The following is a 14,442-nucleotide window of genomic DNA, read 5'->3' on the forward strand; positions in this document are numbered from 1 at the left end:
AACAAACTAAGAGACTTGGCCATTGTTCTCGTGTCAGTATACGATCTAAACGCTCTTGTCAAGGTAACATTGCACCATAATGGTGCATTACATGATTGCTTGAAAGAAAATCGTAACTGTAATAGAGGGATTTATGCGTTAATACTTTGATCACATAGAACACACTATTTAATAATATGCTCAAACAAGTGAGAGAATTGTATTTCATTACAATTACAAAATAAAGTATTTCTTTTTATAAATGAATCAGGTAAGCTGTTTTCATTGTGAACATTTTACAGAGTGTCTCAGAAAACAATATACTACACATAGAAAATGACATTAATAAATGGGATGAGCATTGAATTGTGTTTCACTACAAATACATAATAAAGGATTTCTCTGTATAAATGAATCAGGTAGGCCTTTTTCGTTGTGAATAATTTTACAGAATGCTTCTGAAAACAACAGTATACTGCTACTACTTAAAGGAATTCATGGGGCATCTTTGGAATGCGTACAATTTTTACAAATATTGTAAAGGAACACAAAAATGAGAAAATAGCTAGCAGCTTTGTGTAATAATAATATATGATTTTATACCTATTTCTTAAAAGGTCCAGTAGACAATGACCCCATTGTGAAGAAGGTCACGCAGTGGTTAGCACTGCTGATTTCCTACTCCAAGGCCCTGGGTTTTCTTCTAGGTCTTTAAATGCCAGTGTGGAGTTTGCATGTGCTCTGTGTGTCAATGTGGGGTTTTCCCAGGTGCTCTGGCTTTCTCCCATATTCCAATGACGGGCCAGTTAGATTGATGGGTGAATTTAAATTGCCCCAATCTAACTGCGTGTCTTGCTATATATATTTTTTTCCCCCATTTATGGAATGTTAAGGCATTATAGAAAGCTACAATTCCACTATAGAGCTAGACAATAAATAAGCCCAGTAAGGTCTCTGCAAATCCAGCTAATTTGTATCATCAGCCAATTACGTTATTAACTAAATTTGTGTAAATTATCAATGTACACTGCTTAAAAAATGAAGGGAACACTTAATCATCTAACACCAAGTCAGTTAAGCTTTAGGTATATCAATCTGTCCAGTTAGCAAGCATAAGCATTTGTGAATGAACTTCACCTCTTTTGGTGCAAATGAAAGTGACAGCAGGTGCACTGGGGAGGTAAAAGCAAGGCAACCCCAAAAAGGGAATGGTTTTGCAGGTAGGGGCCACAGACAACTGCTCTCTCCTTATCCTTTCTGACCGATTCTCCTCTAGTTTTTCATTTTGCTAGTGTCCTTGTCACAACTGGTAGCATGAGGTGGTACCTGTAGCTGATTCAGGTTGCACAGGTAGTCCAGCTCCTCCAGGATGGCACATCCATATGTGCTGTTGCAAGAAGGTTTGCCCTGTTTCCCAGTACAGCCTTGACAGCATGGAATGGATACTAGGAGATGGGTTATTACATGAGTGGAGCTGGTATCTGCTCCTTTGTGTGTGGAGGAACAGGAGGAGCACAGCCAGACCCCTACAAAATGACCACCAGCTGGCTACTGTTGTGCATATTTCTGACCCAACTGGGTTCAAAATTAAACAGCCTTTGAGAGAAATGGGTCACACAAAAGTGCCTATTACTGTCTTGAGTGATGAGGGCAAAATTTACCTAACCAGGACAGAAAAAGGAAGGTCCATATATACAACTGCAAAAGACAACAAGTATAGGTTGCTTTTCTAGTCATCTTCCATCCAATGTCTATGTTCCCATTTGCCAATTTTTAACTCTTCTTTTCATTTTCTAATTTCAGATATAGCTTTTATCCCCTGCCTCTAAAGCCAGCATGCTAGAATTGTCTTTTCACTGTTGCGGATGACACTGTTATTTGGCATGTATTTAAGAAAGAAGTCAACTGAGGACCTGCAAGGCATTTTTTCCTCAAACTACAGACTCTGTTGTCTGAATCATGGCTATCAAATGAAAATGCCATTAACAGACATTTGGACATGAACTCTGCATATGCAGGCTTAAAAAGAAAAATATCCAAATAACAAAAAAGACTTTAAGACACCCACTAAAGCCACCTTACTAATCCACCTCCCCTTCCTCATTTTCTATATATTGTCTTTGATTCCCATACATCTAATCATTTTTCTCTGACAATACCTGGTAGGAATAAAATACAATAAAATTTTCAGATACATGATTCATTTTTCCTCTTTGTGGATTTCTTGCTATCAGTTTGAATCACAGATCATATCACAGACCTTTGCTTCTATATATACATATTGTGGAAAACCAGCCCCAGGCACACGCACAGAGACACAGGTGCCAAAATATGTTCTTTTATTTTCCTTTTGTACACACTGTCCTCAATTATGACTCAGTTTCTTCCTTCTTCTACTATTACCGACTTTACTCCTTCACACAAGTTCTGTGCTCCACCTCCCAAAAGCGGTCCAGGTGCCTTCTGAAGATCATCTGGCAGCACTTCCTGGTGTGGTGTAAGTGCTGCAGTCCAGGGCTCTGCCACTGTCCAGGTGCCCCAGCAGGGTTGAGCTTCTAAGCTCCCAATCCTGTGGCCACGATACAAACCAGGGGGGCTGTCCTCTCGTGTCCCGGGGGAGGTATCGTCTCTCTCCCGGTCCTTCTATAAAGGTGTCCCAATCGGGCAAAGGCCTCAGCCATTCGTCACAATATATATATGCAGTATATATTGTGGCACTCTGCCTGTCTGTGTCCAGGCCGACACGCTAATGTCACCCAACACACATTTATTTAAGTCCATGATTATGTAAAGTGCAGCAACCGCAAAAGTCTCCCAAAGTCCTGGCCACAACACACTGCCTTCCTTTCTTCAGGCCACCTCTTTGCCTCCTCCTAAGACTTCATCCTCTACACTCCCGACTCCAGCCATCACATGAAGGGAGGCGGCCCCTTTTATAGCACCCGGATGTGCTCCATGTGTGTTCCGGCAATCTCCCACCAACATGCCCCAGTGTGGCGGAAGTGGCGGCTGCAGCCCCGGAAGCACTCCGGGTGTCCTTGCTCCTCTTCCCCCCAGCACTTCTGGGTGTGGCAGAAGTGCTGAGGTCCAGGGCTCTAAAGGCACAGGGGCGCTGTGACGATGTGGGTTCTGGCTCCACACTCCCTTTGCATTTTGGGAACCCTTGAACCCAACACCGTCGATAATGTTGCCGAGTGAGCTAGTCAGTGAAGGCAAATTGACAATTGAGCAAGGGGTGTTGCAAAAAGTGCAATAGTGCTTTTATTAAAAGCAGTCAACAAAAACAGTGTTCAAATAAATAGTGCAGTTTCAATGTTCATTAAATAAATAATCCATAAAAAGAACATGTGGAGGTTAAAAATCAATAAAAAAAACAATCATTTAAAACGTGAGGTTAAATCTTCTTATGGAAGCAGTCTTTAAAACAATAACAAATCCGGTGCCTATTTTCTGTATGCGTCTCACCTGCTTATCCCGTATGGGCTTAGCAGCAGGCAAGACGCTCTCTGCAGCTGCCCTCCTGAAACACACGCACGAGACTGGAGACCTCCCGATCCCTGGCTCCGGTATGGCACTCATCCCAGTCCCGGAGAACTTGGTTTCCCACAACGCCAGGTCGCTCACGTTGGGATTCCCACCACCAAGTCTCCCGACTTCCCCTGCCTTTCAATGGCCTCTCTGCGGCCAGTCGCCTTCCCTGGTCACTCCCGCTACCTGATCGCCAGCGGAGCGACATCAACACAAACACGTGGGTGTCGGCCTAACACCCAGCTTCTACGCAGCTGTCCACGAGCGCTCATTCGCTCGCCCGTCCGCTCGCTCTTCGCGGCTCTCTCTCACCGACCTGCTTCCTCTACTGCTCCCGATAACCTCCGTCCTCTCATTTCCTTTCACTCTCCGATCGTTTCTCCCCTAAAACCGACTCGCGCTTCTTTTTAAAATGACGAGGGCCACAGCAGCTGCAGCATTAGCCACGGGACAATCATGAATGTGGGCAGTTCCTCACCTGTGCACTAGGTGAGAAACGCCCACACCCTACGGATCGCCCCGCGCCCACTATGGCTAACGTCCCTCGCTAAGCCGCGAGCACATTGATTATTTATTAAAAATGGCCTTTTGCTCAACGAGCTGTGGACCCATAACACCACAGGCGCCCCCTGGCGGTGACCATGGGCCCCTACAGGATAGAGCTTCAAAGCTCTGTACCCGTGGCCCCCAAAGGAACCAGGACGGTCGCCCCCACATGGTCTGGCAAAGGCGTAAGCTGTCCTCCTGGGCATCCCGGCGGGTCGCCACCCCAGCCATCTCTGACAATATACGTATATATTTTATATATATATATATATATATATATGTAGGCCAAGGTTTGTCATACGGTTTGTATATTTGTAGCTGGAAATCCACAAAGGGAGCAAATGAGTCACATATCTTAAAAAAGTTTTTTATTCCTAAGCTTTCGATTCCTACCAGGAATCATCATCAGAGAAAATGATTAGACTTACAAGAATCCAAGGCAATATACAGCAAATACGATTTAGGGGGGAGGGGGGTTTGGAGGGTGCTAGTCACAAAATCTTATTTATTATTTGCATATTCTTCTTTACATACACACACACATTCACACACACACACACACAGTGCCACTCAAAGCCCTTGGTGTCCAGAGCATGCACGCCTTCAGAAACACAAATGGTGTGCCTTTGTGTACCTATCATGGACATTATTATCATAATTCTATGATCCTGCCCACTTGATGCCCCTTAATCTTCATAAATGATAGTGCCCCTCAGATGACAGAGCCTTAGGTAGCTGTCTGGATTGTCTAATGAATTGGCAGGCTCTGTATATATATACAATATATATATATATATATACTGTATATATATATACAGTGTTGTGAAAAACTATTTGCCCCCTTCCTGATTTCTTATTCTTTTGCATGTTTGTCACACAAAATGTTTCTGATCATCAAACACATTTAACCATTAGTCAAATATAACACAAGTAAACACAAAATGCAGTTTTTAAATGATGGTTTTATTATTTAGGGAGAAAAAATCCAAACCTACATGGCCCTGTGTGAAAAAGTAATTGCCCCCTGAACCTAATAACTGGTTGGGCCACCCTTAGCAGCAATAACTGCAATCAAGCGTTTGTGATAACTTGCAATGAGTCTTTTACAGCGCTCTGGAGGAATTTTGGCCCACTCATCTCAATTGGATTCAGGTCAGGACTTTGACTAGGCCACTCCAAAGTCTTCATTTTGTTTTTCTTCAGCCATTCAGAGGTGGATTTGCTGGTGTGTTTTGGGTCATTGTCCTGTTGCAGCACCCAAGATCGCTTCAGCTTGAGTTGACGAACAGATGGCGGACATTCTCCTTCAGGATTTTTGGTAGACAGTAGAATTCATGGTTCCATCTATCACAGCAAGCCTTCCAGGTCCTGAAGCAGCAAAACAACCCCAGACCATCACACTACCACCACCATATTTTACTGTTGGTATGATGTTCTTTTCTGAAATGCTGTGTTCCTTTTACGCCAGATGTAACGGGACATTTGCCTTCCAAAAAGTTCAACTTTTGTCTCATCAGTCCACAAGGTATTTTCCCTAAAGTCTTGGCAATCATTGAGATGTTTCTTAGCAAAATTGAGACGAGCCCTAATGTTCTTTTTGCTTAACAGTGGTTTGCGTCTTGGAAATCTGCCATGCAGGCCGTTTTTGCCCAGTCTCTTTCTTATGGTGGAGTCGTGAACACTGACCTTAATTGAGGCAAGTGAGGCCTGCAGTTCTTTAGACATTGTCCTGGGGTTTTTTGTGACCTCTCGGATGAGTCGTCTCTGCGCTCTTGGGGTAATTTTGGTCGGCTGGCCACTCCTGGGAAGGTTCACCACTGTTCCATGTTTTTGCCATTTGTGGATAATGGCTCTCACTGTGGTTCGCTGGAGTCCCAAAGCTTTAGAAATGGCTTTATAACCTTTATCAGACTGATAGATCTCAGTTACTTCTGTTCTCATTTGTTCCTGAATTTCTTTGGATCTTGGCATGATGTCTAGCTTTTGAGGTGCTTTTGGTCTACTTCTCTGTGTCAGGCAGCTCCTATTTAAGTGATTTCTTGATTGAAACAGGTGTGGCAGTAATCAGGCCTGGGGTGGCTACGGAAATTGAACTCAGGTGTGATACACCACAGTTAGGTTATTTTTAACAAGGGGCAATTACTTTTTCACACAGGGCCATGTAGGTTTGGATTTTTTTCTCCCTAAATAATAAAAACCATCATTTAAAAACTGCATTTTGTGTTTACTTGTGTTATATTTGACTAATGGTTAAATGTGTTTGATGACCAGAAACATTTTGTGTGACAAACATGCAAAAGAATAAGAAATCAGGAAGGGGGCAAATAGTTTTTAACACCACTGTATACTAGCAAAATACCCACGCTTCGCAGCGGAGAAGTAGTGTGTTAAAGAAGTAATGAAAAAGAGAAGGAAACATTTTGAAAATAACGTAACATGATTGTCAATGTAATTGTTTTGTCACTGTTGTGAGTGATGAGTGTTGCTGTCATATATATATACACACATACACATATAAACATATATGTATACATATCCATACATATATACATATACACATATATATACATACACACATATATACATACATATATATATACATATCTACATATACACACATACATATACAAACACACATACAGACATACACACACATATATACACACAAATACATATATATATATATATATATATATATATATATATATATACATAGACACACATATATAAACATATATATACATATACATACATATCTACATATATACATATACACACACATACATTGGGGTGCGAGCAACTGTTGCTGGGGGTGCCAGAATCCATCAAGGAAGAAAAATGAAAAACATTATTTGTACAAAATCTTTATTTATTTATCCATTCCTAAATAATTAAATGGGCAGGCTATTTCGTATCAGTCCAATACGCTGCTTGTTAAAACGGATGACTCCCGCTCTTACGCGCAAGTCTGCGTGGATATTATGAACTATCGTATATGTTCAAGTTCTATTTCAATTTTAAATAGAAGGGATTTTTATTTAGTCGACAGAAATATCTTTGGTAGGAATGTAAGTTAAATGTAGGCATCATTGGATACATTTTTCTTCACCATAGAAATGTAAAGAGTAAATTCGCCTTACATTCCAACCAAAGATATTTGTGTCGACTAAATAGAACTTGAAAAGATATATTTTTTCGAATGTGATCGCGCAATTCAGATCGAGTTGACGCAGACTACATCGAGCCCGCGTGCTATTGTGGTTTCGCCTGCGTGCCTCAATAAGTCACCCACCCCTCGCTCTTACTTTTTACCGTTCATCTAATGATTACACTGAGTATGGCTTTACCAAAACAATCATTGATGGCGAATAAAGTATCCATTATTCATAAAGCTTCAAGTGGTGATCTGTCTTTCTGCGTTAACCGCATATTTTTTCATACGTCTCAAACCAAGGGGATGCGAGGGTAAAATGAATCGGGAAGTGCTGATATATATGTATGTGTGTGTATATATATGTATGTATATATATATATATATTGAAATAGTTTTACTGTGAAATAATGCAAAGAGTACGCAACACGTGTTTCGCCCTAATTTTGGGGTCATCAGGCGTACATACTCAGTGCACCCCCTCTCGGGAATCGAACCTCGGACGTCGGCGCTAGAGGCAAAGCCTCCTCCATTGCTTCACGGCGTGTGGTTTGTCTATTTGAGAGTATATATATATATATATATATATATATATATATATATATATACCAGCCGCAGCGGAGAAGTAGTGTGTTAAAAAAGCTAGAAAAAGAAAAGGGAACATTTTAAAAATAATGTAACATGACTGTCAATATACAGTATTTGTTTTGGGAGTGTTACTGAGTGTTGCTGTCATCAATGATTTGATTATCATTATTTCTTTCAATCAGGTTCGTATTTGTAGGATGTGTTGTGTTCAAGTTACATTCTGTGTTTGTCAATCGTTGTAAAGATGACAGGTTTCATTCATCGATTTGTTTCTTACTGCATCAATAAACAGCTCGTCTTCTTCTTTATCTGAGATGTGACACACTGCATGCATGGGTTTTTTTTTTACACTGTCTTCCTTTAGCGGGACATTGACTTTTTCCACCGTGTGCTTTGTTTCCGCAGTAGCTGCACTTATGAATATGCTTGTATGTGTCAGACGCTTCATATTTTTTGGCTGCCTTCTCAATTGTGTAATTCGGTTTTTGTTCAGCACTCTGTAGAACTGTTGCTTTTTGTCTGTGCACTGCGTCAGTTCACGTGAGCCGCTCGGTGTACATGCATCGAAGGTTCCCAGCTGTGCTGGTGCCATCTCGTGTGATGTCCACGGCTGTATGTAATGTCAGCTAAGACCCGGCACTTAAAAGTTTCTCTCGCAGTTTCGCTGAGTTTGTGCCAAACACAACCCTGACCATCTCATCTTCCTCTGCATAAGCACAGTCCTTCACCCGTGAATATTTAGCGGCAGTGTTTCTATTGGATTGCCGCTGACAGATGGCCTTATATGGGCAGGCACTAAATTACGTGGGAGGCGTAACTCCGCCTCCCACGGGCATCGAGCAGAAGTCTATTATAGTATATGGACCAAAAAATAGGTTCCAGTTATGACCATTACGCGTAGAATTTCGAAATGAAACCTGCCCAACTTTTGTAAGTAAGCTGTAAAGAATGAGCCTGCCAAATTTCAGCCTTCTACCTACACGGGAAGTTGGAGAATTAGTGATGAGTCAGTGAGTGAGTGAGTGAGTGAGTCAGTGAGGGCTTTGCCTTTTATTAGTATAGATATATATACTGTACTGTATATGTGTGTGTGTGTGCAGAATATATGCAATGTGCAGCTTTATTTTGGCGTCATCCTTTTGCATTGATTTCTTTGCCTGTTTCTCTGCTCTTTATAAACACCAATCGTAAAATGAGTGTATTGTCTTCACTTTTTACAGCCATCTGCTTTCTAGTGCATATAAGGAAGAACATTTTACACTCCTTCACAGCTAACATTCATCACTGTGCTGTCACAGTCTTAAGAAGAGATATTATTTAGAGGATACTACTGGTAGAAGACGTTTTCAGAAGAACTACACAAGTCTAGAGCTATCTGTGCCCAAAAGTTGGTGACAGTTGTGAGGGAAGTGGTTGTTCCCATTGAAGCCAAAGAGGTTGAGCTGAACAGGCCAAGGTCAGTCAATTGGCATTGGTACTTAGTGACAGCTGTCCAGTTACTGGATTCTGAATAATTCTGTTTCAACATCGTACTTTTCAGGTTTGTCTACAAAACATTCCCATTTTTTTTTCTTCTTAAAAACATTTCACTAGTGTTCCAAGGTTGGGCAGTTACACTAAACAGTATGCCATTTTGGTGAAAACAAAACGTTTGCAGGCTGTCTTATTACTCTGGGCAAGTTTTGTGAAAACTCTCCATTCATTTTCAAACCCATTCGTCTATCACTGGATATGCCAAACACTCCCATGGGACTCGTTTATAGCCACCGTACTTTTATTCTGTTGGGATGTGGAAGGAAACCATGCAAAAACCAGACAGACAGTGACTGAGTTAGGATGCAAACACTCTCTGCCAGAAGTGGCAGGCAGCTGTGTGAACTTACTTACCATCGTGTGAATTTCTGCGTTTGGCCCATTCGCATGAAGTCTGCTTGACTTCTGCAGCACTTAAACCGAATTAAGGGAGTTCTAAAACTAGATAACTTGACGTTTGTATAGTTAAATTAATTAAATTTCTCATGCACTCTGATCAACCACGGCGTGACAAAATAGCTTCTCACCTAAAACTACGTGGGTATTTTTTTACCTTTGAAGCAGATGTACAAAGACAAAACAACATCTGTCATTTCCAGTACTAGCACGGGGTCTGTTCTTCCGTTGACGTTTAAATAAAGTTGGTTTGGTTGTTATTTGTGTACAAGATGGCGGCTCCCGTATCTGCGTTCAAGTTTTGGAAGCCTGGTAAGATTATCATAGCACAGATGTAAAATTGCAGCAGTTACCTACATTTATTGGCGTATCGATTGTTCGGAAGATATTCCGAATCGTAATAGTTTTGTTCCCTTTCTTTGGACTCATCACGTGCTCGTGCTTTCGTTAATTTTTTGTGCACTACCTTGTGTTGTAGCAGCCGGTGCTGTTGAGGTTCATGTATTCTATGTTCAGATTGTCCTCAGGTTTTCTGCTGTTCTGACAGCTCCTTTGAGGTGCACTATCTAAAGTGATCTAACGTCTCTGACTACGGTAAAGTTAGCTTGACGTGCAACAGTCGAGTGACAGCTAAAGCTTCAGTCTTACCTCATATCCATGAAGAAACACGGGAAAATGCGAAATTATTTACAAGCGTTCTTGTCTTTTTTTTTTTTTTTATAAATACTGTGTATGAAAGTCACACAATATAAGAAATCGCCTTTAAAGCGCAGTGAACTGCTGAAGCTATAAGAAATATTCAAAGATCGACTTCAAAATACAGTATGACTAGTGAATGTATTCATAGCCTTTGTTTTTGCCAGTAGGTTACACAGGTCTGCAAAATTGTAAATAGTTATTTGCATTAAATAACAAAGTAAGCAATATTATTGGAATGTTGCCATCACGTCACATTTAAGTACAAAAATTGAAAAATTAACTAATTGCACTCTTTATTAACATTTACAATATTGTTCCAAGTCAACTTAAACAAAAATATTTAGCCGATCTATTATGTTCAAACATATACAAAGAAAAAAAACAATCCACATTAATTGACATACATATAACTTCTCCAGTTTGTGTCATATCTTAGATTTTGATCCAAAACTTTGTTTGGTGGTCCCTTGTTTGTACACTTGTGCTGATACGTCCCTATGAATCATCTGGCAGTTGTCTGCCACCATTCTGACTGCTGTCCCAACAGCCCTGGTACTTTCTTTCCATATCCTTGATAGCTTGAATGACTCTTTCACCCCACTCTTCACTCACCGCACCAAGTTTTTCTGGGAAAAATTCCAAATACGAATCCAAAAAGTGAACTTTGAGAATCCTGTAGCAACCCAGCTCCTTAAACATAACTAATGCATGTTTCACATTTTCTTTATAATTTGAATCTTTATTGTTGCGTAAAAACTGAATGATACCCAAGCCTTTCGTTCTAAGTTATTTATTGCACCATTAAATTATGCATCAGAAATCGGTTTTCTAATATCAGGTTCTTGCAAAAGTGCCCTCTTTCAATTTAGCCTCAGACAAACATGGAAACATTTGGAACATATACATAAAACAAGCTCTCATCTTTTGATTGAGCTTTGACAAACAGCTTCATTAAACCAAACTTAATATGAAGTGGTGGTAGCAGCACTTTATATGGATACAATCCAATTTATTTTTGTCTTGCCCAAAATCACACAAGAAGTGTCACAATGGGCTTTAATGGGCTCTGCCTTTTGAAAGCCCCCCAGCCTTGACTGTCTAAGAAGACAAGGAAAAACTCCCAAAAAAAGACCCCTTTTCAGGTAGGCTGGATGTGCAGTGGGTGTCAAAAAAAGGTAGCCAATACAATACACAGAACAGAACACAAGTAATCCTCAATACAATGTAATAGTGCAAGATGCAAGTGCAGATCCACTAAGTCAGGTCTGGTGACATTTTTGGTACAAAAGTTCAGCTTTTTTTCTAGTTGGCCAATCCTTCTGGAGAAAAATGTTTTTTTTTTAAATTTTTTTAATTCATCACCCAAAAATTTATAAAAATCACAAAAATTTGTTCAATGCAAACCTGTGATTGCTATAATTATTTTTTATAACTGTACTAAAACTATTGAAGGTAATACTAATAAATTTATGTGTGGTATTAAAACAGAATTTTTAAGTATCATTGTTTACAAGATCATTTTAATGGTTAAATCATGTCAGAAATTATTTGTCTTGATTGTAGCCTTTCCTAAAAATAAAATTTCGGTGAGATTAGTGGTAGCGCTGCTGCCTTGCAGTTAGGAGACCTGGGTTCGCTTCCCAGGTCCTCCCTGCGTGGAGTTTGCATGTTCTCCCCGTGTCTGCGTGGGTTTCCTCCGGGCGCTCCGGTTTCCTCCCACAATCCAAAGACATGCAGGTTAGGTGGATTGGTGATTCTAAAATTGGCCCGTGTGTGTGCTTGGTGTGTTTGTGTGTGTCCTGCGGTGGGTTGGCACCCTGCCCAGGATTGGTTCCTGCCTTGTGCCCTGTGTTGGCTGGGATTGGCTCCAGCAGACCCCCGTGACCCTGTATTCGGATTCAGCGGGTTAGAAGATGGATGGATGGATGTTTAGACTGCATTTGTTTTCTTTCATGCTTATATGGACACTTTTCATTGTATGTTTCTGCAACAGTGAGTGTTGATCTATTAGAATTGTAATTTTGTAGTCCAACAACAAATGCTATGTTGAGCAAAAAAAACTGTATTAGTGTGCAATTTGTAATATATAGTTGTGCACTTTGCTTTGCTGTATGTCATGTCAGTTCTAGGAATGTGATTTGATGAAAGTAAAAGAAATTTAATAAAAGAGTTTGTTAGCCTGTCTAAAATAATCATACATGTTGATGATCAAATAGATACAGCCATATACACAAAGATCACAAAGACTGAGATGTTTTATTATTTTACTGAAGCTTCATGTCTGTCACTGGTTTTGTTTTTATCTATCTATCTATCTATCTATCTATCTATCTATCTATCTATCTATCTATCTATCTATCTATCTATCTATCTATCTATCTATCTATCTATCTATCTATCTATCTGTGATACTGTAATAGAAGTTTTAATAGAATCAAGTTTGAAAAGTGCATTGGTGAATTAAATGTGCTTAAGTAGTACATCGGTAGTGCCTATCTATCTAATTTTGGTTTTGAACCCATGTACAATATTAAGGAGTGTGGGATGAAGCCTATCCTGGCAGCATTGGGTACAAGGCAGGAGTCGGCCAATTAACCTAACTTTTAATTCTCGGAATGTTTGAGGATAAATATATATTATTTCATATTGAAAAGAAAATTACAGTTATATATATTTAGCTTCTTTTTAATCCACCCAATGTGAAAACCTTAACATTTTTATTGTTGTGATTTTTACAGAAATAATGTTATGCTCTAGACAATATAACACTTGTTACTGTTTTTGGTATGCACTGCTTAGGTACTGAAGGTCCCGGTGTCCATCTTTCAGAAGAGCGAGAATTGCCAGGGGAGACTGGGGGGTCTCCTGTGATTTTTAATCCTAATGCAGCTTTGTCCATTGAGAAACAAAGACAGAAACTTCCTGTATTTCAGGTATGAATTCCTGATGATGAAATATGTGGGACAGTTTATGAGTTAACACTAAAATATTAAACAAGACATTAGACAAAAGCAAGGTAAAAAAAAATCTATAATACTGTAGGCCATTTATTTTGAAATTACTTTTTATTACTGTCACATAAATGTGATAACAATATGTTTCATGTATATTTTCATATCCTTTGCAGCATTTTTTGCTTTTGAAAAATGCATTTGTTTGTAAAGGTTTAGCACTTTATATCCATATGGTACTGTAAAAATATTTTTTCCCTTTCTGTTTTTTATCCACTTAACCTTTTTATTAAACACTTGATTTTGTATGAAGTTCTGGTTATAGTCATCATGAAATATACTCAGCAAAAAAAGAAACGTCCCTTTTTCAGGACTGTGTATTTCAACAATAATGTTTTAAAAATCCCAATAACTTTACAGATCTTCATTGTAAAGGGTTTAAACAATGTTTTCCATGCATGTTCAATTACCCATAATCCATTAATTAACATGCACCTGTGGAATGGTCGTTAAGACCTTAACAGCTTACAGAAAGTAGGCATTTAAGGTCACAGTTCTAAAAACGCAGGACACTAAAGAGACTTGTCTACCGACTGTGAAAAACACCCAAAGAAAGATGCCCAGGGTCCCTGCTCATCTGCGTGAACGTGCATTAGGCATGCTGCAGGGAGGCATGAGGACTGCTGATGTGGCTAGGGCAATAAATTGCCATGTCCGCACTGTGAGACGCCTAAGACAGCGCTACAGGGAGACAGGAAGGACAGATGATCATCCTCGCAGTGGAAGACCACGTGTAACAACACCTGCACAGGATCGGTACATCCGAATATCACACCTGCGTGACAGGTACAGGATGGCCACAACAACTGCCCAAGTCATACCAGGAACACACAATCCCTCCATCAGTGCTCAGACTGTCCGCAATAGGCTGAGAGAGGCTGGACTGAGGGCTTGTAGGCCTGTTGTAAGGCAGGTCCTTACCAGACATCACCAGCAACAACGCCGCCTATGGGCACAAACCCACCTTCGCTGGACCAGACAGGAGTGGCAAAAAGTGCTCTTCACTGATGA

At 40.1% G+C, this 14,442-nt stretch overlaps 1 protein-coding gene across 2 annotated transcripts in view; it reads left to right on the forward strand.

Annotated features, from left to right (window-relative positions):
• Positions 1-9,983: 9,983 nt before the first annotated feature.
• Positions 9,984-14,442, forward strand: part of dhx35 (DEAH-box helicase 35) — a 47,091-nt gene continuing 42,632 nt past the window's right edge. For both annotated transcript variants that reach the window (XM_039735058.1, XM_039735059.1), the window contains exons 1-2: positions 9,984-10,033; positions 13,220-13,353. In XM_039735058.1, coding sequence (XP_039590992.1) covers positions 9,994-10,033; positions 13,220-13,353 — 174 coding nt within the window. In that variant the 5' untranslated portion in view covers positions 9,984-9,993. The remainder of the gene's footprint in view (positions 10,034-13,219; positions 13,354-14,442) is intronic.

The sequence above is a fragment of the Polypterus senegalus genome, chromosome 14 (assembly GCF_016835505.1).
Source record: "Polypterus senegalus isolate Bchr_013 chromosome 14, ASM1683550v1, whole genome shotgun sequence".
Classification (NCBI taxonomy): domain Eukaryota; kingdom Metazoa; phylum Chordata; class Cladistia; order Polypteriformes; family Polypteridae; genus Polypterus; species Polypterus senegalus.